A 24,647-nucleotide genomic window follows, 5' to 3' on the forward strand; every position below is an offset into this window, starting at 1 on the left:
GGATTGCCTGTAAAAAATCATTTTAGCAACGCTTTAAAACAAATGGATTATTGGTTGGCTACGAAGTAATGCAGATTACCGTAGGCTACTTTTCTGAGTAATCCCATCAGTCCCTCTCTGAGCAACAACAGCAAAGTCGTGGTACTGGGATATCTTCAGGCTATGAGACCGGGCAGAAACGCTGTCTAAACAACAATTCCCATAGCGCAGGCAACACAAACTCAGTTTCAAGGTACTTATAATCAGCATTCTCACCAAATAGTCATTTACATTGCTTTAGTGCCCCTGGTAGAAATTTAATATTTTAGAAATGCTTCAAATGCATGCCTCTCCCATGGCTTTTTTCCTTTTCATTTAACTCTTTAACTTTAGATACTTTTAAAGACCATTTTCAAAAAAATTAAGAGTTTTTGCCTTTTTATTATAAATACATTCGTGTTTAATCCTCCTGCTGTGGTTGTGGGCCCAAGTTACTTTCAGGAAGGCTTTTGGCCAGAGTTTAGCCATCTAATCTTGACTACTTCCTCCTCTCAGTGGGAAAGGGACACACACTTCGGCAAGCAGTGTTCATGAGAAAGAGAACTGACATTTTCACCACCTTCGTCAACATCAGTACTTGAGCGGTTTTCCCTGTGCAGAATACACTCAATCGCATTCACTGAAGTGAGCACTTGGGAGAGGAAAATACAAGAGAGTCAGTAGGCACACTCATTGCCCATATGACGAGCATTAGTCGAGGTAGATAACAAGGCCCCTATCCTTTAGCAGCCTTCAGCAGAACTGAGGAGAGAGTCAGACCCATACTGCCAAGTACGCTAAGAGCATAAATGCAAGTGATAAAGAACAAAAGTAAATAAATTCAGTGACAAAGACACAAATATTCCCATAAATGCTAAGGTGGCTGATGGGCAGGCAGGACCCCAAAATTGAGGATGTTAAGTACTGCCTTTTAGAGGCAGTGACGTTTTGGGGCTTTGAAGATGGGGAAGAATGTGGTTTGGTGGATTTAAGGAAGTTCCAGGAGAAGGGAAGGGCGTGAACAACAGGCTACGGATGCTGAAGTCAAGAGCGAGGTACAATTAGGGGGTTATCTTGGGAGGAACAAAGAGTACGAGTTGGGGTGTAACAAAATAAGAAGGCAGATAGTTATGGAGGCAACAATTGGAAGAGTGCCTCAAAGTCAATGTTGTAAAAATGGCTTTGTCATAAGAGGTTTTTATGGATGGGAATGTTCCTCTTGAGTAGTGTTTTAAGAAAATGATACGAACAAAGGAGTAGAAGATAGGCTGTGGAGGGGAAAGGCTTTGAGGCAGGGAGCGCTGAAAGGAGGATATAATAATGATTCCTCCAAAAGGTGATTAGGGTTTGAGCCAGGATCCTGATGGTAAGGTTGGAAGGGAATGGGCGGATTCAGGAAATTGTTGAGAAAAAGAAAATATCAGCGGGACTTATAAACAGAGTCAAGGTGGAGGGCAAATGAGAGAGAGAAGACATTTTAACAAGGATATGAGCTTTTGGAACAAAGAACAAAGAGGATTTTGGTGCATCAGTCCTGTTGGGACTATCAGGAGGCAAGCTGAATACGTCAATTTAGTCATACTGTGTTTAAGATGTCTTTTTAGGGTACTAGTTAAGTGCTTGCTATGTGCAAAGCACTGAACTAAGTGCTGGGATAGATGCAAGAAGAAAGGTTGGACCCAGACCCTGTCCTACAAGGGGCTTGCAGGTTGAGGGGAACAGGTATTTAATCCTCATTTACAGATGAAGTCGAGGCATAGAGAATTTAGGTGACTTGCCCAAGATCACACAGCAGATGAGTGATGGAACTGGGATTAGAACCCAAGTCCTCCGACTCCTAGGACCACGCTATTTCCACTGGGCCACACCTGCTTTCCAAGTAAAGATGTTCTTAGTGGGTACTGTATTTTGGCCACTTAGGCCAAGTTCTTGGGGGCTTCTGAATTCAATCAATTGATCATATTTATTGAGTGCATACTGTGTGCAGAGCACTGTACTAAGCACTTGGGAGAGTACAATATAAGAATGTAACAGACATAATCCCCACCCACAATCGACTTACAGTGTAGAGGGAGAGAATTCTCCCAATAGATTTGTGTTGAAATGTTATTCTTGAAGCAATACAATTTCATTGTATTGCATTCTCCCAAGTTCTTTGTACAGTGCTCTGCACATGGTAAATGCTCAGTAAATTGAAAAGCAGTGTGGCCTGATAGGGCATGAGCCTGGGAGTCAGAAGGACCTGGGGTCTAATCCCAGCTGACACTTGTCTGCAGTGTGATTTTAGGCAAGTCACAACTTTTCTATGCCTCAGTTACCTCATCTGTAAAATGGGTATTAAGACTGTGATCCCCATGTAGGACATGGACTATGTTCAACCTGACTAGCTTGTACCTATCCCAGCATATAGTATAGTGCCTGGCACATAGTAAGCAATACCACAGAAAATAAATACCATTGATTAATGAACATAGACATTAAAATTGCCAAGAGGCCCCATCCTACAATCTTTCTTCATACTTATAGTTATAACACCCCTAATTGCTTTTTTGTGTTTTATTTTGTGGATTGGATTTGTCCTTGTCTTTTATGGTGTTTTAGTGTTTCACTATTTCCTTTTTATTTTTTTGTATAGTACTTGTTAAGCACTTACTATGTGTCAAGCACTGTTCTAAGCACTGGGGTAGATACAAGTTTATCAGATCGGACACAGTCTCTGTCCCACATGGGGCTCACAGTCTAAGTAAGAAGGAGTAGGATTTTTCAGCTGAGGAAACTGAGGCACAGAGAAATAAGTGACTTGCCTAAGGTCACACAGCAGATAAGCGATGGAGCCAGGATTAGAATTCAGGTACTTCTGATTCCATTGTGTGGAAGCGGAAATTAGAGCAAAGCTTCAAAACCTTCAAGTGTCAAAAACTATAAATTACTATCTGCTTTAAAAATCAATGTATGCAAAGCTAATATTTAATATTTGCAGTAATTTTAAAAAGTGTACATTTTCCCCTCAAAATGGAATACTCCTGCATCATATCTTTTTTGAATTGGTGCATAGAATATCATTTGGTGAGCATGTGTGTAAGAGAGAGAGAGGGAGTGTGTGTGTGTTAGGATGAACACTGATAGATCTAAAAAAAAAAATACCCCAGAGACAAGTATCATATCACATGCATTAGGTATGTCATGCAGCGTAACAGTGACATCATATGGTCCATTTGGAAGGACACCAAAGTTCCCCCACACCTGGAGAGGGAGTGGGAATCGAAATTCCTTACAGCTTCCCCCCAACTTTCCCTTCAGTGTTTACGTTCCCCTCCCAGGTCCCTGTGAACATGGACAGCACTTCCAAGCTGCATAACTCAGCTGCAGGAGCCATGGCAGCAGAAAGCTGGGCACTGAAAATACCAGGCATAAAGATGCTCAGTGCCATAACTGTACAGTTGAGGGGACAGACCTGCTGAAAAGCAAGAGAGATGGCCATGTGTGCATGCATATATGCTTGTGTTTGTGTTAACAGCATCATATGAGTTAGGTGTTGGGCTCAACAAACCATGAGCATCACCAAGCTAAAAAGCACTAAATCTTTCCCAATATATCATAACGGTTCTTTCATTTCTGTTCTTTTCACCTTAAGACCCACAATGGACAGTAAAGATCCACGAGGTCTTGCAACTTGACATCTAAAAATAAAAATACCCCCAGCCTGTGGAATCATTTTCTACACGAGATGGGGACAATCCCAAAGTTACTGGAAGCTCAACAGAAAGACTGCAATCGTGAACCACCCACCAACTTTGTCACGCTTCAGAAATAATTATTTCCCTCTCCAACATCTAGAAAAATTCACAAACATTTTCAGCTCAATTTCTTTTGTGGGGTGCCGAGGTGTACATCCCAAGACATTTTGAGTGTAAGAAATATGGGGGGTCCACGAAAGCTTTAATATTCTAACTAGTTTTAAACAGCCTTTTTAAAATCTATTTTTTGTATAACAGAAATATGCTGAGAGACTGCCATTTTGTAAAGAATCCCATTTTGCTTGGCCCCTCCATCTACTGATGTGGTTGGCTGTCAGCCCAGTCTATTAGTTTACCCTGAAGAATTTCATTATTTGAAAAGAAGAGTTTTTAACTCTGTAGGTGTCCAACCCTACGACTGCTTTCATGACAAAGTGGAGCTCATCCTTTATATCCTCCCCCCTTATCGAAGTCCAACCCACACGTCACAATGCTCCGTACTAATTAAGCACTTAGATACTATTACTACTAAGGAATGCACGTGAGGACCACGCCATCGGTGACGAAGGTTTCTGACCAAAGTACCAGCATCTCACATGGTGGACAGGCTCCACAGAGATCCTGAAAATAGCAGGCAAACGAGGATGGCGGAGACTCAAGGTGGCTACCGTGGTAACTGCCTGCTAGCCTATGGCACTACAGCACATTGTCGGCATTATGCTGTGGCCACTTGGGCCCTGACTGGGTTTTGTGGGTATAATTCTGGCAAGCACTGTCCTCCTGCCCACTTCTCTGCTTCACACACCCACTGCCCCAGGGGAAACCAGACAGGCAAGGACGAGAGACAGCAAACCACTAGTACTCTAATTAATTCCTGAATGCAGTTTCAGTCTCAAAGTATTCAGGACTTAGAAGGGTGATTACTCTGTGCAAAAGCATGTGTTGAACCTTAACAACCGAAAATATGACGACCCATCTGTTTACCTTGAGCAACTGGCTCTCTGCACATTTAAAGGGTCAACACCATTTCTTCATTGTGCATTGTCTTCACCGGCGCAGACACAAATATTTGAGTTAATGAAACTAACACCTGTCAATGCTAAATGGCACAGGAAGAGCCAATCGTGTTATTTTGGCAGCTGACCACATTTTCCCACTGCCAAAGTATTTGGAATACGCAAAGAAAAAAACCATGCAGGAAGATGAATAACTCACAGACCTTAAGCCCTGATTCTGAATTCACTCGATGGCTTTAGCTCGTAAGAAAGGGTGTGTGTACACCCCTTTGTAATGGGAAGCTTGGTGCCTAACCTAATTAATTTGAACCTACCCCAGTGCTTCGAACATTGTTTGCTACATAGTAAGTATTTAAATACCATTAAGAGAAAAAACAAATTCACAGACAATGCCATAGTAGGGAAGACTAATAGAGTTTACCTTTCTCTCCAACGGGGGATGGCTAGTTGCTCTTCATCCTATCACAGCCTTTCCTTCCCCCCATAGTTGTGTCAGAGACCTTTGCTCCTATGAGGTATCAGCTGTGGGGTGAAGCCATAATTTGTAAGGGGAGGGATGCTCACCACCTGGCTCATTTTAGATTTCTGATCAGACACATACAGGATTGAAAAGCTCCAATAACTTCTGAATGGGGCTGAAAAGATGTCCAAATGAGGTCTCTGACCTGTTTGCCTTTCAAAGGCTGTCTGCCTGGCACTCACAAACCCACCCACCCCCTTGCTCCTCCCCCACCCTCAAAAAGCCCATTTTCCATGGGTACCAACTCCACTGGGGTCAGTGGGACACGGTGGGAGGTACCTCAAGCTGTGTCCCGATAGATTCTGGGACAGGGTGGACCACTGTATCTAATCTACCCTGCCCCTTGGAGACCAATTGCAAAGGAAGGGGGGAGCATGGGCAGAAGAGGAACCAAGGGGGCACCTAGAATTTTTCTTTCCTGTCAACAGGTCAAGGCTCCCCAGAGCCCAAGGGCTGCTCTGAACAGCTCATGGGGCGGGCTTCCTAGGGACGCTGTGTGGCCTCATATAAAAAGGGAGCCATTGTCTTCTGCCCCTAGGCTGAGCTTTCAAGGGCATAGTGGTTAATAAAAAAAAAAGCACATTTCCTGCTAGGACTCGGTCAAGGGAAGAGAAGTGCAGAAAATACTTCCTTTCAGAGGCAAAACATGCTGCCATTTTATATGAGGAGCCAAAGTATGGGTGAAGTGATTGTTTTTCATATGAAATGGATTGATCTTTCCCAGAAGCAAGACTGTTCTGATGAACACTTTAACTGGAGGTTGAGAGGAAGACATTAGCCACATGCTGGGCGCTGCCTCTGGAAAATAATGATCAGAAAGAATTCCGTTTACCCTCCTTTTACTACTTGGGGTAACAGTTTCTCAACCTCAGTGTAATAAACCCTTTGCACAAGCAAACAGAATTAACCTCGAGCTTCATCTTCTCTTCTTGGCCACAATCAAAAACTGAACTGAAGTACAGCTGGTGCTCAAAGTTAAACATGTGAGAATACAACCTGTATAAATACAACCTACCGAGAAGAGCTAGATATGCAGGACTGAACAGCTGCAAATATTCTCACTCAACTCTTCTACCTCATTGTCCAGCATCTCTCCTACTCACTTGGAACAATATCCTTGGGACACGAGGTGGAAAAAAGGAGTCACGTTGGCTAAGATAATTACTCTCTGATTTTAATGCCGGTATGCTTTGTCCAAACCATGATTTAAGGTACACATATTAATGAAACCTTGCAGGAAAAACAATCTCTCAAGAGTAAGCACTTTGAATCCAATGTTTCAGATGAGACATCATTGATTTTGACTGATAAATGAATCGAAATTAACCTGAGGCTGAGCACCAACGGGTCTGAGATTGCTGTGATAAGGAGATACATTGTTCACCTTTTGGAGGTAAAAACATGGTCTGTTTTTGACAGTTGAGTAGCATGGAGTGTGCCAGAAAGGTCAATCAATCAATGGCTTTTACTGGCATTTATTGAGTGTTTACTATGTACAGAGCACTGTATTAAGCACTTGCCTGGGAGAGTACTATACAGCAGAATTAGTATACACGTTCCCTACCCATAACGAGCTCGGTCATTTACTAAACTGTATCCAAGGGGCTTAAAAGTGTTATTGGCCTCCCCAAAATGAGGAATGTATTATATGCTCACAGCAGGACTTTAATACACTGGATTATCACTCAGTCGCTCTTCCATCACTTGGATCTGTGACCTTTGGGAATTTGATATTCACCCCACAGCACTTATGCACATATCTTTAAATTGTAATTATTTATATTAATGTCTTTCTCTCTCTCTAAACTGTAAGCTCACTGTGGGCAGGGAAGCTGTCTGCCAATGCTGTTGCACTGAACTCTCCCAAGCACTTACTACAGTGCTCTGCACTTAGTAAGCACTCAAATACCATTGATGATGATTGATGAAAGAGGACCATTAAGCAAGGACAGAGAAAAGACTCAACATGATTTTATGAATTGCAGAAGACATGCAGAAAATACCTAAGAACAATAAAGTTAGCTGATGCTCTGTCAGGAAGATACTTATGCAAATGAGAACATCACGATCTTCTTTCTGCATGCTTATCTGTAGGGCCACTATGAGAAAGGAATGGACAAGCCCAAATGATCTGGTAGCATTAAAAGCAAAGATGGCCCCAAAATGAAACTGACACTCAAGTTTAATGGAGCCACACATCGGTTCATGAGAATTGGAGTTTGCGGCCAAATATTTCTTCATATGTAGAAGAAAGCAAACAACAATGAATAGGTCAGCAAATCCACGCCTGCAAATAACTATTTCAGTAGCTAACCCAACTTATAGCTTTCCCAATTATGATACTTGGAGTACTAAAAATCATTCTTAATCTTCAAAGGTATGATCACGATTTTAAAAATAATGCAGACATCTCCTTCCAATGGCCCCTGGAAAAGGACTTGACTAATATTAATCCATCAGCCCTTGAGACAGAGTCAAAACACCACTCCCATTTTAAAGGTGAGCAGGTGATTATAAAGCAATTTACCGTCACACACTGCAAACCAGGGGTGGGGCTAGCTAGGCCTCGGGCCCCCATCTCTGTCTGCCTTCCAATACTGAACATATATACCCGCAAAAGTTTAGGTGTTTTAAAAATAAATACTTTTTTCTATTCGTTTATAATATCTAAGTACAGAGTTGTCTATCCTACTAGAGGCCCCCAAATCCATAAATATCACCGGTTGAATATTAAATCATCACAGGTATACATTGGCACAACTTGGTGTGCAATACCAACTCATTTTCTGAAGAGCACATTTGTATAGAGGAACAAGGGGACTGTTTTGAGAGACTAGTTGATCAGACATACAGACTCAAGTGAGGAGCAATTCTGATCAGAAAACACACAGCACACTGAAATACTCATGAAAATACAGAATAATTTTAAACAAATAACTTTTACCACTGTCTGCACACCTCATTTCTCAAATGCCAAACTATTCACTGTGCCTTATTCTTGTTTCTCTCACCATCAACCTCTTCCTCACACCTTATCTGCCTGGAACTGCCTCCCATTTCAAATCTGGCAGTCACTACTCTCCCCATTGTCCAAGCCCTGCTGAAATCCCATCTCTTCCAGGAAGGTTTCCCTGTCTAACCTCTCGTCCCCCGACACCCTAAGTGTATAGTTACACTCAATCCATTTCCTCCCCCACCACAGCACTTATGAATATACCTTTAAATTATGTTGCATCCTAATACATGTCATTTACTTTTGCTTCTATGTCCCCACTAGATTGTAAACAGGTATATAGACAGACATCAACTCAATCCCTGTCATAATATGAAAGAGGTCTTTTCATCATCTATTTCTGAAGTCACTCTCAGGCCACTGAGAAGGCAGGGAAATCACAAAGACAGGAAAATAGACAATTCCCCCAGGAAAGAATTTCTGTATAAATGATTTCAAAGAACAATGTGAAAGATCCTCTGTTACTTCAATTTCAGCAGATGAATATGAGAGTAACACTGGCACTCTAATTACCAGAAAAGAATATTGGAAATAAAATGAGGTGTGGACAAGTTTTGAGCCTTTTGTCCAAGTCTGCAGCTTGCTTTTATTGGTCAGATATAGACTAGCCAGAAATTTATCCTTTATAGATGTCTACAAGAAGTAGGGGCTGAGAAAAGATAGGGAAAAGGGGAAAGACAAAGGTCTTTTGAAGGGAAAAAACTACAAAAGGTACAATAAAGGAAAGAAATGATCATAAAAGGTTTCAAGCATATTTTAAGTTTAGTTCTGGAAGACAGAGGTGAGGAGACAACAAGAAAGATGAACTTGGCGGGGGAGGGGGGAGAGAGGGAGAAGAAAGGGGAAGGTAAGGAACCAAGAGAGGAAACTGGGGTTTCCTCTACTTTGCTTCTTCCTAATTCTGGGTTCCCTCCTTTACTTTGGTTTCCCTACTTATGAGTCCTAATATTTCTGTTTCCCTATGACAAATAATCAGATTCACCGCCCAGGCAATGGTAATCAAATTGGTCTCAGCTCAGTAACAAATCTTCCAGAGCAGGAGCAGAGCAGTAGTGTGGCCTAGTAGAAACCACTCAGGCTTAGGAATCAGGAGACCTAGGTTTTAATTCCAGCTCCGCCACTTTCCTGTTGCGTGACCTTGGGCAAATCACTTAACTTCTCAATACCTGTTTCCTCATCTGTAAAAAGAGGGATTAAGTGTCTGACTCCCCCAGTTTTAGGCTGTGAGCTCCATGTGGGACAGGAACTGTATCTGATCTATTTGTATTGCATCTACTCCAGCGTTCAGCACATACTAAGCACTTAACAAAAACCCAAATTACTATTATCGTTATTATGGCCATGAGTACTGAAGGTGGACAGTGTGGCTGATTGTTCACAACTGTGGGCTCCTGAGATTGGTGACCCAGTGAGGGGACAACTATTCACACATGTCCCAGTTCTTCAATACATGCATGGCAAGATGACCTTGCTGCCCTTGCTGGAAGGTAATGCCTTCCTTCAGAGATTATCTGAAATGAGTGAGTGCAGTCAATGTATGATGGGCATGAGCCCATGCCTGTCAAACCATGGCTTGGCCTGGCCCAGGGTGAAACAGATTTTCTGGGTCTGAGTCAAGTTGGTGAGAGACTGAAAGGGGTCACTGTACATTAGGACCAGTTCTCTCACCCTCCACCACTCTCTGGGTTTTTGGCCGTGAATTTGAGACAGTGAAGGAGCACTGTGGGTAGGTTTTGGAGGATCGACTATGATCCAGTAAAATCTGGTCCGGTGAGCCAGGCTAGGCTTGGGCAGGGTCTTATGCTATATAGGACTCTAACAGCTTCTTGGGAGAATAGTTATAGTCTTGACTGTAAACTCGTTGTGGGCAGGAAATGTGTCCGTTTGTTTTTTTTGTACTCTTCCAAGTGCATTAGTACAGTGCTCTGCACACAGTAAACAGAATAAATGACTGAAGGAATGAGACCTCCCCCTAATATCCAACTCCTGTCAGAGGACTGCTCCAAACTCCCTAACTAGATGACAAGCACAGTTTAAAAGTTTCAGCAATGGAAGGAGGAGAAAAACTGTTCTGTTAAAGCTATCCCAAAGCTGGACTTCATACAAAATGCACAAACTGCTCCCTAACCCCCCCATAAAAATTAACTGCCTTTGAAGAGACTTGTATAGAACTGCACAGCAGGCAGCATCAGGAGGATGATTGTCTAATCCATCCAGTGTTGTTTCAATTTCCAGAAGTCATCAGTTTTAGGATTTCATAACTGACAGTGTAACAGCTCTAAGAGAACTCAGCTTGGGGGATCAAAGTGCCTACGTTTTCATCTTAATAAATATCCGAGTCCTTCGCTGTGAATTCAGGTGATGGTTCAGATGCAATCATTTGTAATTTCAACAAGCTGTTGACAAAGAATCTAATTAGTATTAATTATAGCACTTAACTATTCTGAAGCAGATTGCAGCTGCAGTTTTGTTTTGGCTTTTTTTTTTTTTTTTTTGTACTTTAACCCCTTGAAATTTCTAAGACAGGTATTAGGAGTGTTGAGAATACAGATTAAGGATGCTGCATTTTAAAACTGATTTTCATTTCATTAAATAATTCATGTGCTGGGGCAGGGCAGTCTCAGTGGTGTCCCCCGCCATCACCCGCCCTCCAAGCACCCCACCTTTTCCTTTTTATTTCGGGGTAATCGGGCCATTCCCTTTTTACACGTGAGGAACCAAGGGAGGCAATCAAAATCAGAAGTCAGAAAGGGAATTCAGAAGATAATTCCTGGTCAGGGAGTCAGAACTGACTAAATAAGGAATCCACCAAACAGTTTCCCAGAGGATGGAAAAAAAAAGCTCAACAACTACTGGGCAATTACCATTTTAAATGTAATTTAATTTGAAAACAATTGAAAGCACTTTAGTGCAAGTCAATCTGATTCCTTATCCAGCTCTCCCCAAATTTGGAGTGATTTTCTTTCAAAATTAAAATGGCCTCCTCTCTACATTTAGTACCCTCTCAGTTGGAAAACTGCACTTCACAAAAAGACATGGAGCTGATGTGAACCATTTAAAAGGAAAATATTCAATCACGGGTTCAACAAAGCACATTAGATTTTATTTTTTTTTAACCAGAGGATGAATTACTGGTTAGACAGGTTTCTAGGACTAGACTCCTCTGCCTACAGCCACAGGTAGAGCTTAGTAAATTAAATCCACCTTTCAGCCTTCCAAAGACGGAAAATGCAGTTTTCTAGTCGGAGTTATATGAAAAAGTCTTGAAAACAGAGGCTTTAAGGGAGCAACAGAGTTCCCTGAGATTTCCCAGGATTTTCAAGCACAACACAACATTTTTAGCCAAGAATTGACATCTCAGTTTATATGCACTGGTCTTAGTTATTCTATAAAACTCTCATTTGTTTGCTCTAAATATAAACTGTATGGTCAAATAAATCTGTCTTAATTTAATCTCTTACACCAACAAAAACTTTTTTCATATTTGCATAATGACATTCCAGATGGTACATGCTCTGGTCACTGCTGCTAATAAAAACTTGGGCTTTACTTTTAACTCCAAGGCTTTAATCTACACTACCCAAGTGGACTGAATGTTTCGCCAACTCTTCAGGTTATCTGGGTGTTTCCACACCATAAATCAGGATTTTTCATTTGTATGGGAATTTCAGCTGAAAACGGACTTCACAGGGCCTGTTGCAACTTAAATTTGTATAATTGTGCTTCTTCATCCATCTCCTTTGTCCTCTAAGATCCTAGAAGGCAGAGGCCATGTCTTTGCAGTCCTCTGTAATCCCACCAGTGGTATTTACTGAGCACCTGTGCGCAGAGCACTGTGCTAAGAGGGAGGGAGAGTACAATACAGTTGATCGACACGATCCTCGCCCAAAAGGAGTTTACAATCTAGTGGGTGACACAGGCAATAAATTATAGATATGGGAAGCAATAGAGTATAAAGATAGGTACTTAAGGGCAGTGGGGATGGGGTAAATATCAAAGTGGGCTATGAACACAATTGTATAGACAACGCAGAAGGGAGGGAGAATAAGGAGGGGAGGGGAGAAGTTAGTCAGGGAAAGTTTTCTGAAGGAGATTTGATTTTATTAGTGTTTTGAAGATGGGGTGAGTGGTGATCTGTCCGACTGTGAGCCCATCGTTGGGTAGGTATTGCCTCTGTTGCTGAATTGTACTTTCCAAGCACTCAGTACAGTGCTCTGCACACAGTAAGCGCACAATAATTATGACTATGACTGAATGAGGGGAAGGGAGTTCCAGGCAGGAGGGAGGACATGAACAAGGGACTGATAGTGAGAGAGATGAGGTCAAGGCACAGGAAGTAGATTGGTGTTTGGGGCTCTGCCCATAGTGAAGGCTCTATGAATACTGTTGACTGAAATGCCAAAAGTGAAGATGGCACTTCATCCTCACAGGCAGAATGTGAATTCCTTCAGGATGTGCAGTGAATACCTTCTGGACCCTTTTACCCCTTCCCAGACTTTGTAGAACTGAAAATAGAGGTGAGAAGCAGAATGGCCTAGTGGATAGAGCAGGGGCCTGGGAGGCAGAAGAACCTGGGTTCTAATCCCTGCTACTCCAGTTGTCTGTTGTATGACCTTGGACAAGTCACTTCACTTCTCTGTGCCTCAGTCACTTCATCTTTAAAGTGGGGATTAAAACTGTGAGCCCCATGTGGGACTGTCCAACCTGACTAGCTTGCACCTACCCCAGTGCTTAGTGTAGTGCCTGGTACCTAGTCAGCACTTCACCAATACCAAAGGGGCTGTGGCAGCTGCAGGTAGTCAGCTACCTTACCGGCCTGCAAAAGGGGAGGAGAACTTTCTTTCATGTCCTTCCCCTCCACCTCCTGGGAACAACTTCTGGTGTTACTCTGCCGTGGTTGAAAGCAGGCCATTAGGGGAAAGAGGGGAAAGGAAGGTGAGGGAAACACTTGCCCCAGTTCCACCCCCACCACCTCACCCTTCTTCAGAGGCAATTGAACACATCGCTAGTACAAGTAGGACTTGATTCATACCAGAATGGGCACCAGGGGAGAGGGAGCACCTGAAGCAAGGCAAGCTGTGATGGGGTGAGGCTGTGATTTACCCCACAGCCCACCATCAGCTCTGTGAGGATGAGGGGAAGCCCACCGGTCCCACAGCAGCAAGCTGAAAGAGGGGGCCCGGCAGGACAGCAGTATCTATTCTTGAAACGTATTTACTTATGATACAACTCCGTGGGACAACCTGATTACCCTGTATCTACCCCAGCTCTTAGAACAGTGCTCTGAACATAGTAAGCGCTTAACAAATACCAACATTATTAACTCAAGTGCTCTAGTCCCATTAGTTTTCTTGCTACCAACCCTTTTGCTTCTGTGGAAAATAAGTGGAAGAGATAGCTGACTGAGGAGAGCAAGATTAGAGAGAGTCCTAGACCTTCTTCTCTGTCCTCCCCAACCAACCTGCTCCACCATATCAGCTCTCCCTCTATCCTGCTCCAATTTAGCCCCAGTCCCCCAAATCTTCAGGCCCAGAAGGTGGGAACCACCAGCAGTAGAAGCAGTGGCCAAGTACCCAGTGGGATTCAAAAGTCATGGGAGCTGCAGAAGTAAAAAAAGTTACAAAGAGAGACACAGAATATAAGGGAGCCCAGTGGGCTGGAACCAGGAAAGCCACGGAATCCTCAAGAAGAACTAGTGCGACAGTGCAAACTTCCCTGGTGATTTTGCCAAAGCCCATGCACAAATTCAATTACTTCAAAATGTGATCATGCCGAGACCTTAGTGATATCATCTCTGTCTGTTCCTTCTGTTTCTGCTGTGCCATTTTCCTACCATATGGTGGACCAGATGAAGACAAGTAAGCCCAGTGTCTTACCAGGAAAATCACGGCCCAGAAAACATCTTTATAGTGTGCTTGTACAAGCTGGATGCATTGTGTTATTCTAGGGACAAACTGCTAGCTGGTGGATTTATAGCCAAATCCATTTGCTGGGCAAAGGGGATATGGATGCTACACTACTTTGAGAAGAGAAGCAGGAAGGGGAAAAGAAAACTCCCAGTCAACATGAGGCAACACTGTGCTGATTTATTCGATGTCATTGGATGGGATTATAATAGAACCCTGGCCCCTCGTGACTTCGTAGAAACAACCTAGAGCCAGCTCCCTGGCTGGGCACTTAGCTAAACATCTGTTACCACTCTTCAAATGTTCTCTCTGAAACTGGTGATCACATTTTTAGCATTTTTGGGCTTGTAAGGCAAATCTTAATCATATATTTTAACCTAACAGTAAATCTTTCAAAATAACTGAAATGCAAAGGTCTACTGGTTTCCTTAGGCCTGAAATACAAGCTGCACTGACTCCTTGACTTTCAGATCTGTAACTTTCCCTTTCTCCTCTTCCAAAGGAGAGATCAAGGTAAGAATGTAAGCTTATTGTGGGCAGGGGATTTATCTGTTTATTGTTGTACTGTACTCGCAAGTGCTTAGCACAGTGCTCTGCACACAGTAAGTGCTCAATAAATATGACTGAATGAGCATTTTTCCCCAAACCTGGCATGATCTTTTGGTTCTAACACTAACATACTGTACCTCAGTCTCAACTATTTCACTGCCAACCCCTCGCCTAAAACCTCCCTCTGGCCTGGAACTCTCCTCCACCTTCATGTGCTACAGACCACCAGCCTCCCGACCTTCCAAACCCTCCTAAAAATCGTTTCTCCTCCCAGAGGCCTTCTCTGATGAAGCCATTTACCCTACCTGCCCTCCCCTCTGTGTCACCCATACACTTGGCAGTGTACCCCTTAAATACTGTGATACTCACCCCATCCCAAAGCACTTATCTATATATCCTTATACTTTATATCATCTATCTGTAGTTTATTCTAAAACAGTCTCCCCTTGTGGTGTCTACAAACTCTATTATATTGTACTTTCCTAAACACTTGGTACAGTGTTCTGCACAGAGTAAGCGCTCAATAAATAACACTGATGGATAAACTTGTCTCTTGTATTGAAATATTTTTTCAGTATTTAGAGGGAAATTCTGCTCTTTTAGTTTAAAATGTTTAGTTTCATTCAGATGGTCACCCAGGAAACACTGGCAATTTGATCATTTGCCTACTTCTTCCAAACATATGGCAAATGACTTACCCCTTCCTTTCCCTATTCTCTTCCTTCTCCTAATCTTCTCTTTCACACCTGCATCTGACCACAAAACTCTCAACTTACATGCTTTGGCAGATGTTCTTATGTAACTCCATTTCCTGACAAAGAAATCACATTCCGAGTGAATGGTGGAAGGTGAAATGCTGCCAGTATTTCCCACACTCCCCATCTTCAGAGCCCTCCTAAAGATCCACCTTTCAGGAGGCCCTCCCTGACTCACCCCCATCTCCCTGATCATGTCACCCTATAAGCTACCCTTAGCACATCACCTGTGACTGATATCTACTTATTCAGTTGCTGACTTTTGTATCTATGACCTTAATTTGGTTCCTATTGTGTATGCATATATTTATATACACATATATCCATTATATCCCTGTAATACGCGTCGTCTTTCTCAGTGGGTATTCTGACATTTGCTTGGTCCCAAGCACCTAGTTCTGGGTCGTGCAGCCAGTAGATGCTCAGTAAAAGCTGCTTCCAACTGCCACTTATGCCCACCCAATCAACAAAGAATATTTTTTACTATATTCAGAAAAGGCACTCTCCCAAATGATCTAACTTTGCCACATTGCTAAGAGTCCTAGTTTACAACCCTCTACCCTACCCCTCCATTTTAGCTCATGCCTGGGGTTAAATGAAGAAAACAAGCTGACATCTTCTCAAGAGCCATCCCTTCTGCTCCTCCTCCTCCTCCTCTTGCTTCCTCTCAGCTCATCCTCAGAACTGGACCTGTTCCTCTTAGCTCAGGTGCCTAGGGCTTGAGAAGCGGCATGGCTTAGTGGATACAGTCTGGGCTTGGGAGTCAGAAGGGCCTGGGTTCTAATCCTGGGTCCACCCTGTGTCTGGTCTGTGACCTTGAGCAAGTCTCTTCACTTCTCTGGGCCTCAATTACCTCATCTGTAAAATGGAGATTAACACTGTGAGCCTTACGTGGGACAGGGACTGTGTCCGACCTGATCAGCTTCTATCTACCCCAGTGCTTATTACAGTGAGACATAGTAAGCGCTTAAATACCACAATCATCATCATCATTAACTCTTCTTAGGGATGGAACTCAGCACCAAGTAAGGCCAGAGTGTGTCAAATAGGGCTCCCCGATTGTGTTTGGATGGGAAATCCCAACCTCTTTAGTAGAGAAACAGCTTCTTTCCCCAAAGATTCAGAGCGCTCTGGTCTGGAGAGCCTCCAGGAGACCAACCTGTCATCCCCACACATTGACAACAAACTAAGGCCACAGGTTCTGCTGCACACACTGTCATGTGATCTTCCCTTGCTGCTGTGGTCATTGCTTCTTTCCTATTTATAATGATAACAGCACTTTTTAGAACCCTGAAAAGCACAAGAGGTTCAACCAGCCCCTGGCTTCCAAGAAGCACTAATTTGCAACTAATTTTTCCAGAGCTAGTTCTGAATGTACCATCTTTCATGCCAAGTGGAGACAGCTATAATTGTCCAGTTAATTCAAGCTGCAAGAATCTGTCCACAGGTGAGGTTGAAAGTACAAGTTTGGGGCCCAGGATTATCTGGAGCATCAATCGTCACTTCCCTATGCTTCTTTAGACTTGTCTTCTGTCTACTGCTGTTAGAATACTGCATAGCTATTTTGCAGCTCTAGCACTCGTTTTCTGCTACCGGCCTGAACGTTTAGATCCCCACTTTTCAGAGCGCAATATTATTCCTACACTTTTAGTCACCAGGGTAAGAGTATGCCTTGACTCTTGTTGAAGAAAGAATACAATTCTGCTGTGCATCATACCCTCCTAGCAACCACTACAGGGAAGGCAGATGACAAGCGTTACTTTACCCATTTTATAAACTGGAAAACTGAGCCACCAAGAGGCTTAGATGATTCGCCCTAGGTTCCACAGCTTGGAAGAGGCAGATCCGGGATCAGAATGTGGGTTGTCTGCCTCCTATTCATTCCCACATGGTAGTTGCACTAAGTCCTAACACTGGCAGGTGTCCTTCATGGATAAACACAACCATAACATTAAGCACCAGCTCAAGTTCCATTGTTTCCTGACCCTGCTGGAGAATTCTTCTGCAGCAACAGGATTGCTGGTCTGTTTCCTTTTTGTTTCCCTGTATGAAAAACACAATGGCAACCAAAAAAAAAGGGGGGGGGGAATAAAACTTCTACTAAAACCAAGAAAAGTAATTCTCTTAAAAGCTAAAAGTTTGGTTTTCAGCAGAGTCCACACACTAACCATTGCTAAGATCTCAGCAATTGATGTAACTTCTTCAAGAGTAGATCTATAGAGAAGAAAACACCATAACATGACAATTGGTACTATATATGATATTGGAGTATCACTGTGTACCAGTTAAACTAATACTAGCAGAAATAGAAGGAATGGCCTGAGTTCTCTTTAATGAAACCTTAGGGGGTTGGGGTGAGTTTTCCACTGACAAAATTTTTTTGCCCAAGATTTTTTGTCTCTCCTTGCTATCAGGAATAAAATAGGGCCCTGAAGAGAATATTTAAACATGACTCGGTGAATAGGGATGGTCTTAGACCCGGACTATGGGTAGAAGTTTTCACATTATCTGTTGATAGCTCATCTTCAAGCTCAGACTGATGTAGTCCTATCACTGAAGTCATATGACCGATTGCCAATTACAAGATGTTTCGTGTGAGAATTCAACTCGCCAGTAGAAGGGAAAAAACAATGCCTTGAAAGGAAAGGTGCTGAAACTTCAACTACGGCAGGCTAGTTCCCAAATTAAGAAATTAACTACACACACACATACACACATTTTTATCTCTGTTCCATCTCACATATGACCAGGCTCATTAGCTTACTGAAAAAACAATAACAGAGGGGAGAAGAGCAGTTTATTTGGAGAAACTACAATATCTGGAAGTTGTATGACCCTTTCAGAGCCAATATTTCAATTTATCTTCATAAAATCCTGAGGAAGGCAGGAATCATTATCCTCATCTCTGTATTACAGATGAGGAGACTGGCACAGAGGGGTTAACTGCCCATAATATTTGAAGCAGGCAGCAGGACGACGGCAGAATTGTTTTTTAGTGGTATGTTAGGTGCTTACTATGTGTCAAACACTGTTCTAAGTGCTGGGCAACAAGTGAATTAGATTGGACATAGTCCCTGTCCTGCATGGGGCTAACAGTCTAAGTAGGAGGGAGAACAGGTTTTTAATCCCCATTTTACAGTTGAGGAAAAAGTTAAGTGACTTGCTCAGGGTCACACAGCAAGCAATTGGCAGAGCTGGGATTAGAACCTGGGTCCTCTGACTCTCAGGCCTGTTCTTTTTCTACTAGGCCACACTGCTTCAGAAGATGATGATGACAGAGTAGTCCATCAAAGAAAGATGAACAAACCTTGGTTCTGAAATGTGGTCTTGGGAGATAGAATATTTGGCATTTCTGGACCCTCCCATGCAGTGATTGATGAAAAGCAGTGTGGTCTGGTGGAAAGAGCTCAGGCCTAGAACATAGGGGACCTATGTTCTAATCCCAGCTCTGCCACTTGTCTGCTGTGTGACCTTGGGTTAGTCACTTAACTTCTCCGTGCCTCAGTTACCTCATCTGCAAAATGGGGATTAACACTGTGACCCCTATGGGATACAGGAACTGGGTCCAACCTGATCATCTTGTATATACTCCAGCACATATTAAGCACTTAAATACCATTTAAAAAAACCCAAACCCAAATACAATTAGGTTTCAAATCCTCTACTTGAGATCAGCAATAATAGATGCAAAAAGTATCATCATCATCATCAACTGAGGTAAGCAGTCTGAATGAAAGAATTGAAATGAATCACCGAAAGAGAACAGTGAGTCACACCAGAACACTTAACTACTGTATCTAAGTAAATAAAGCAGAAACCCTACTTTTTTTTTTTTTTTTTAGTTTTCACGATTCAGGCATATAGGCCCCTGAAATGACACACTAAGCATTACAAATAAATGTTATTGAAATGTCTCATATTTCAATCTGGAAAGAAAACATTTAAGAGGGGACATGAGTTGAACCCTAAAACTCGTGAAAGGTATGGTAGCTAGGATTTGTACAAAAATGTTATTTATGAAATCCTACAACACATTCACAGCAGGACCCATTGAAGATGGACTACTGTTGGCTCAAAACAAAAAGGAATATTACTCCACACAGCAGGTGTAGTGTTTGAACAACTCTATGTGAAGATACACTGCTCAGCCGAAGGACCAGGAAAGATGCCCTAAACATTGCCTGCCTTGCTAAATTGAAACCTGCCTCACCAGAGGACTGTGCCTGATCAACTTTTATCTTGGCACAGTGATAATATCCTCTTTGAAAAAGGAGAGCCCTCTTTATCTATCTACACACACACAGCCCTGCCCTCCCCTCAAAAAAAAGTGAGAAAAAAAATAGGCCCTAGAAGTTCTTCCCTCAATCCATCAAAGGTCCAAAACAGATTACTAGAGGAAAAGGTTAGGAATTCTGGAGGGAAAAAGTTAGGGATGTTTGATAGTCATGGAGGGCAAATATCACACAGTTCATCCATGCAGTAGCCTGTCATGATAATAGCACTGCTCATGAATTCATGGTCTTAAATTATATTTGTAAATGCTTTAAGAGCTTTAGACTTCTGAATGGAAAAAAATCAAGTTTTTCATGCTCATCCACCCTCATTAAACAAACCTCATTAAATTCTCATTATCAAAGTTTAATGGTTCATCATAGAAGAAACAGTGACACAGACCAGGTACTCGAGCACTTGTATTTAGGCCTGTAAAGAGGAATCTTTCTCCCCACATAAAAGAAATCCTATGACATTCCAGCCCTACCTTGCATGAGTTATTAAAATGTCCCACCCTGCCAAGGCTTTTATACCCTTGGTATATATTGGTAGCTTGGTGGAAAACACATCAATTTGTATTTAAATTTGACTTGCCTTCTTTCTAGTCTAAACAAGTGATCAATTCTCTTTTAAAGAACAACATACTACTCTAGCAAGGTGAAACCAGATTTTCCCTGGAACTGCCACAGGACTTGATATCATCTGGGTTCTCTACCATCTCTACCCTTAAAAGCATGGGTAATTTAAAAAAACAAACATATTTACAATTTCTTAATGGGTTTTATGACTGGATATGTTTAAATATTATTTTCATTATCACTGATCCCAACTTAAAAATATTTTGATTAAATGTAGTACTTGGAGATTATCTGCTATGTATTAGGATAGGAGGGCCATTTCCCCTTTCTAATATGCTGTATTTCTCTACCGGTCCCCTAGATTGTATTAGAACAGCAGGCATGTAATAGCAAGCAAAGCTTCTCTTGCTACTTTAAAGTAAGCTACTTTTTCTTCTAAAGAGGAACAGCATCAACCGGAAACAGTGCCAGGAAAGGGAATCGATAATGTTTTGGATTTCCAGAAAGGATTAAAATATATCAATTACAATCACTAAATGGCAGATCCGAGACTCACATTTCACCTCAAACTAGAAACATTAGTGGTAATTAATGCTTCAGGTGATGACCTGCAGACTGAAAAGTTCTTAGATTTATTAAGGTTGTTCTCTAACAATCTGACCCCATAAACACTTAATATTCACTCCACCCCTAGCCCATAGCCCTTGTGACTCTCCCATTTCCCAGCACTTTACTCTATTTCCCCTTATGTGTAATTTATTTTAATGTCTGTCTCTCACTCTAATCTTTACACTCCTTGTGGATAGGGATTGTGTCTACCTACTCTACTGCGTGTACTCTCCCTAGCACTTAGTACGGTACTCTGCAGACAGTAAGTGTTGAATAAATATCACTGATCCATCAATTGGCTGATCTGGTTTGGGGAGGGTGGGTAGAAAGCACAGGTGAGATGTTGAAAAAGGCAGCACGTGATATGTAACCTTTCAGTTTCTTTTCAGACAGAAACACAGTTAAGTATTATTTTGTTTTCATCTCATCTGCTCTGATTCACTTTTAAGTTTCCAGGATTCAAAACCCTCACCGGCCCTTAACTACAAAGAGTGTACATCAACTTTCCTCCGGGGTTAAAAAAAAAAAAAGGAACATACCAGGAGAGCAGACGTGCTGCCTTTTCAGCCTGGGATTTCACAAATTCACAGGGAACACCATGAAGCTAAATGAACTCCTACAGATTCTGCCATAAGCTTGAATTTCCCATCTCCAAAGCGAGTGTGCATTAGCCCAGCTCTTTGGAGCTTCCTAAACCACAAGTGACGCAGAAAAACACAATACATCCTGGTGGACAAAACTGTAGCCTGTCACAAATCCTTATACCGGGACACAGAAAATCCTTTAAAATACAGGAGAAATGAGTTCACCCTCAGGATCTCGCAAACAGAAATTGCAACTTTTAAATTAGGAAGGGGGAAAAAAGGCACCGTGGGGAGTCACTTGGAGAAGGCAGGTCCAGAAGACAGGGCTATTTAAAGTCCCGCAGCCAGTGTCCTGCAGGCTGTAAAGTTCCTTGTGGGTAGGGAACGCGTCTACCAGTTCTGTCAAAGTGAACTCTCCCAGGTACACACTACACTCCTCTGCACACAGTAGAGCTCAATCAATACACATGATTGATTGTCCTAACTTTGGCATCCGTTGCTGGGCTCTTCCACCTCCTTCCCAAAATGCAACTACTTAGGTAGCCGAAGGCGGAGCAAAATCCACTCGGAGGTGGTGAAGCGGAGAAGGGAAAGGAGGGATCGGTCCCTCACTGGCACTTATTGAGGGCTTACTGGGGGCGGAGTACTGTACTAAGCGCTTTGGAGCGTCCGAGACAACAGAACGGGCAGACCCGTTCCCCGTCCACGACGGGCTTGAGGATGGGGGAGAAATCAAAACAGGGCGATGGGGGAGCTGGGTGGGGGAGACGAGCCGTGGCTCCCAAACGCTCAGTACAGCGCTCTGGGTAGGCAGGGCACCCAAGGGGTATGGATGAGGGGCATTAGCGGGGTAGTGGGCATCCTCTCTCCCTCCCCCACCCCCGCTCGTTTGGAGGAGAAGGGCGAGCCCCGCCGGACCCCCAGGCCCCCGCATCCCAGCCCCGGGTACCTCGGATGTATGTGCATTTGCTGTCGTCCAGCTGGCTGGAGGCGGACCCGCCCATGGTGGAGATGGAGGAGGTGGTGGTGGAGAAAGAAGAGGAGGAGAAGGAGGGGGGTCGTCAGCCCACCCGCTTCGACCGGAGCTGGGCTAGTTTGGGTTTATTGCTCCTCTTTCTTCCCTCGGAGCACAAACTTCCTTCGAGAAGCGCCGCCTCCTCCTGGTCCTCCGCCCCCAGCCCGGCCCCCCAAGGCCCCCCTTCTAGCCACACCCCCCCCCACATAAAAAGAAAACATAGGAGCGAGGGGTGTCCCCAACCCACCCACGTGTCAAACTGGGCGTGGGCCCCGGCTTCTAGACCCCAGCTGATTCCCTGGGGATCCATCCCACCTGGCTCCCAGGTGACTCTCGTCTCTGTTTCACAAGCACCCTTTCATCATCATCATCATCATTATTATCATTCCCCCCCATCCCATCTCTCTCCGATTTTATTGTTCAACGCGATGTGCCAGGCCCTTTGCTAAACGCGGGGGGACATACAAAGATGGCCACAGTGGGGCTCACAGTTTTAACCCCTATCTTCTCTTGGGGTCTAATCCTGACTCTGTCACTTGCTCTGTGACCTTGGGCCAAGTCACTTAACTCCTCTGTGCCTCGGTTTCCTGATAAACTTGTATGCAGCGAACTTGTATCCACCTCGGCGCTTAGAACAGCTTTCGACACATAGTAAGCGCTTAACAGATATAAAAAAAGCACGGTGCTAAGTGTTGGGGAAGAAATGAGATAATCAGGTTCCACGTGGGGCTCACAGCCTAAGTAGGAGGGAGTTCAGGTATCGATTCCCCCTTTTACAGATGAGGAAACTGAATCACAGAGAAGTTAAGTGACTTACCCAATGTCACTCAGTAGGTAAGGGACAGAGCTGGGATTAGAGCCCAGGTCCTTTGACTCCCAGGGCCTCACCTGTTCCCTGTTTGCAGAGCACTGTATAGATACTTGGGAGAATACAAATGAATAGAGTAGGGTAAGTGGGCTTCCAGCCCCACAGAGAGCTGAAAGACCAGAAGGGGAGATCGACGTTAACATCAATTATAGTGCCGGGGTGAATATCAAAATGCTTATGTGATGCAGAAGGGAGGGTGAAGAGAGGAAGTGAGGGCTTCGTCAGGGAAGGCCTCTTGGTGGAGATGTAATTTCAGTAGGTCTTTGAAGGTGGGGGAGAGTTGTGGTCTGTCAGATATGAAGGGGGAGGGAGTTCCAGGCCAGAGGGAGGATGTGGGCGAGGGGTCGGTGTGAGGCAGACAAGATCAAGGTAAAAGGAGTAGGTTGGTGTTAGAGGAGCAAAGCGTGCAAGTTAAGTTGTAGTAGATCAGGGTGGTGAGGCAAGAGGGGGAGCGCTGATTGGATGCCTTAGAGCAGATGATAAGAAGTTTCTATTGGAATTTCTTAGGCATTTGATATGCCCCTGAGGCTTATAGGAATCGATAGGTCTTGTGATCTCCCAACCTCAACTACAAGAGGTAATAAACGATTCCATTTGAATGCGTTCTCGTTCCTTTATACAGTCTATATAATGTGTCAGTTTCTCCATACCTGGTAGAGAAAGGGATGCTGGGATTAAACTAGGAAGGCAAAAGGGGGGCATAACCCTGATGAAGTCACACCATGTCTTCCCACACTCTAGCTCATTTGTATATATTATTTATTACCCTGTTTATTTTGTTAATAAGGTGTAGATCTCCTTGATTCTATTTATCTTAATGATGTTGTCTTGTTTTTGTTTTGTTCTGTTTTGCTTTGCTGTCTCCCCCGTTTAGACTGTGAGCCCATCATTGGGCAGGGATTGTCTCTATCTGTTGCCGAATTGTGCATTCCAAGCGCTTAGTTCAGTGCTCTGCACGTAGTAAGCGCTCAATAAATGCTATTGAATGAATGAGATTCCAGCCATTGTTTTTTCAAGCCCTTCATTTTCATCAGCCCCAAATTCTTTCTTCCAGATACAGCTAATGCTTTGTCCAAATGAGTGTTGGTCTCAGATTGTCAAGGATCCTCACTTATCTATGATGCTAGAATTCCATGAAATGGAATTACATGGAGCTTGGAGTTTCTAAAATTACACATTTTGTTGCTCAAGGATACAATTATTTTAG

General features: G+C 43.2%; 1 protein-coding gene across 1 annotated transcript in view; it reads right to left on the bottom strand.

Moving 5' to 3' along the window:
- Window positions 1-22,675, bottom strand: part of NIBAN1 (niban apoptosis regulator 1) — a 102,665-nt gene extending 79,990 nt beyond the window's left edge. Inside the window, exon 1 of the mRNA XM_029080998.2 lies at window positions 22,507-22,675. Within this exon, the coding sequence (XP_028936831.1) occupies window positions 22,507-22,561 (55 nt within the window). The 5' untranslated portion in view covers window positions 22,562-22,675. The remainder of the gene's footprint in view (window positions 1-22,506) is intronic.
- Between the last annotated feature and the right edge of the window lie 1,972 nt (window positions 22,676-24,647).

Source organism: Ornithorhynchus anatinus, chromosome 16, assembly GCF_004115215.2.
Source record: "Ornithorhynchus anatinus isolate Pmale09 chromosome 16, mOrnAna1.pri.v4, whole genome shotgun sequence".
In the NCBI taxonomy this organism is placed as follows: Eukaryota; Metazoa; Chordata; class Mammalia; order Monotremata; family Ornithorhynchidae; genus Ornithorhynchus; species Ornithorhynchus anatinus.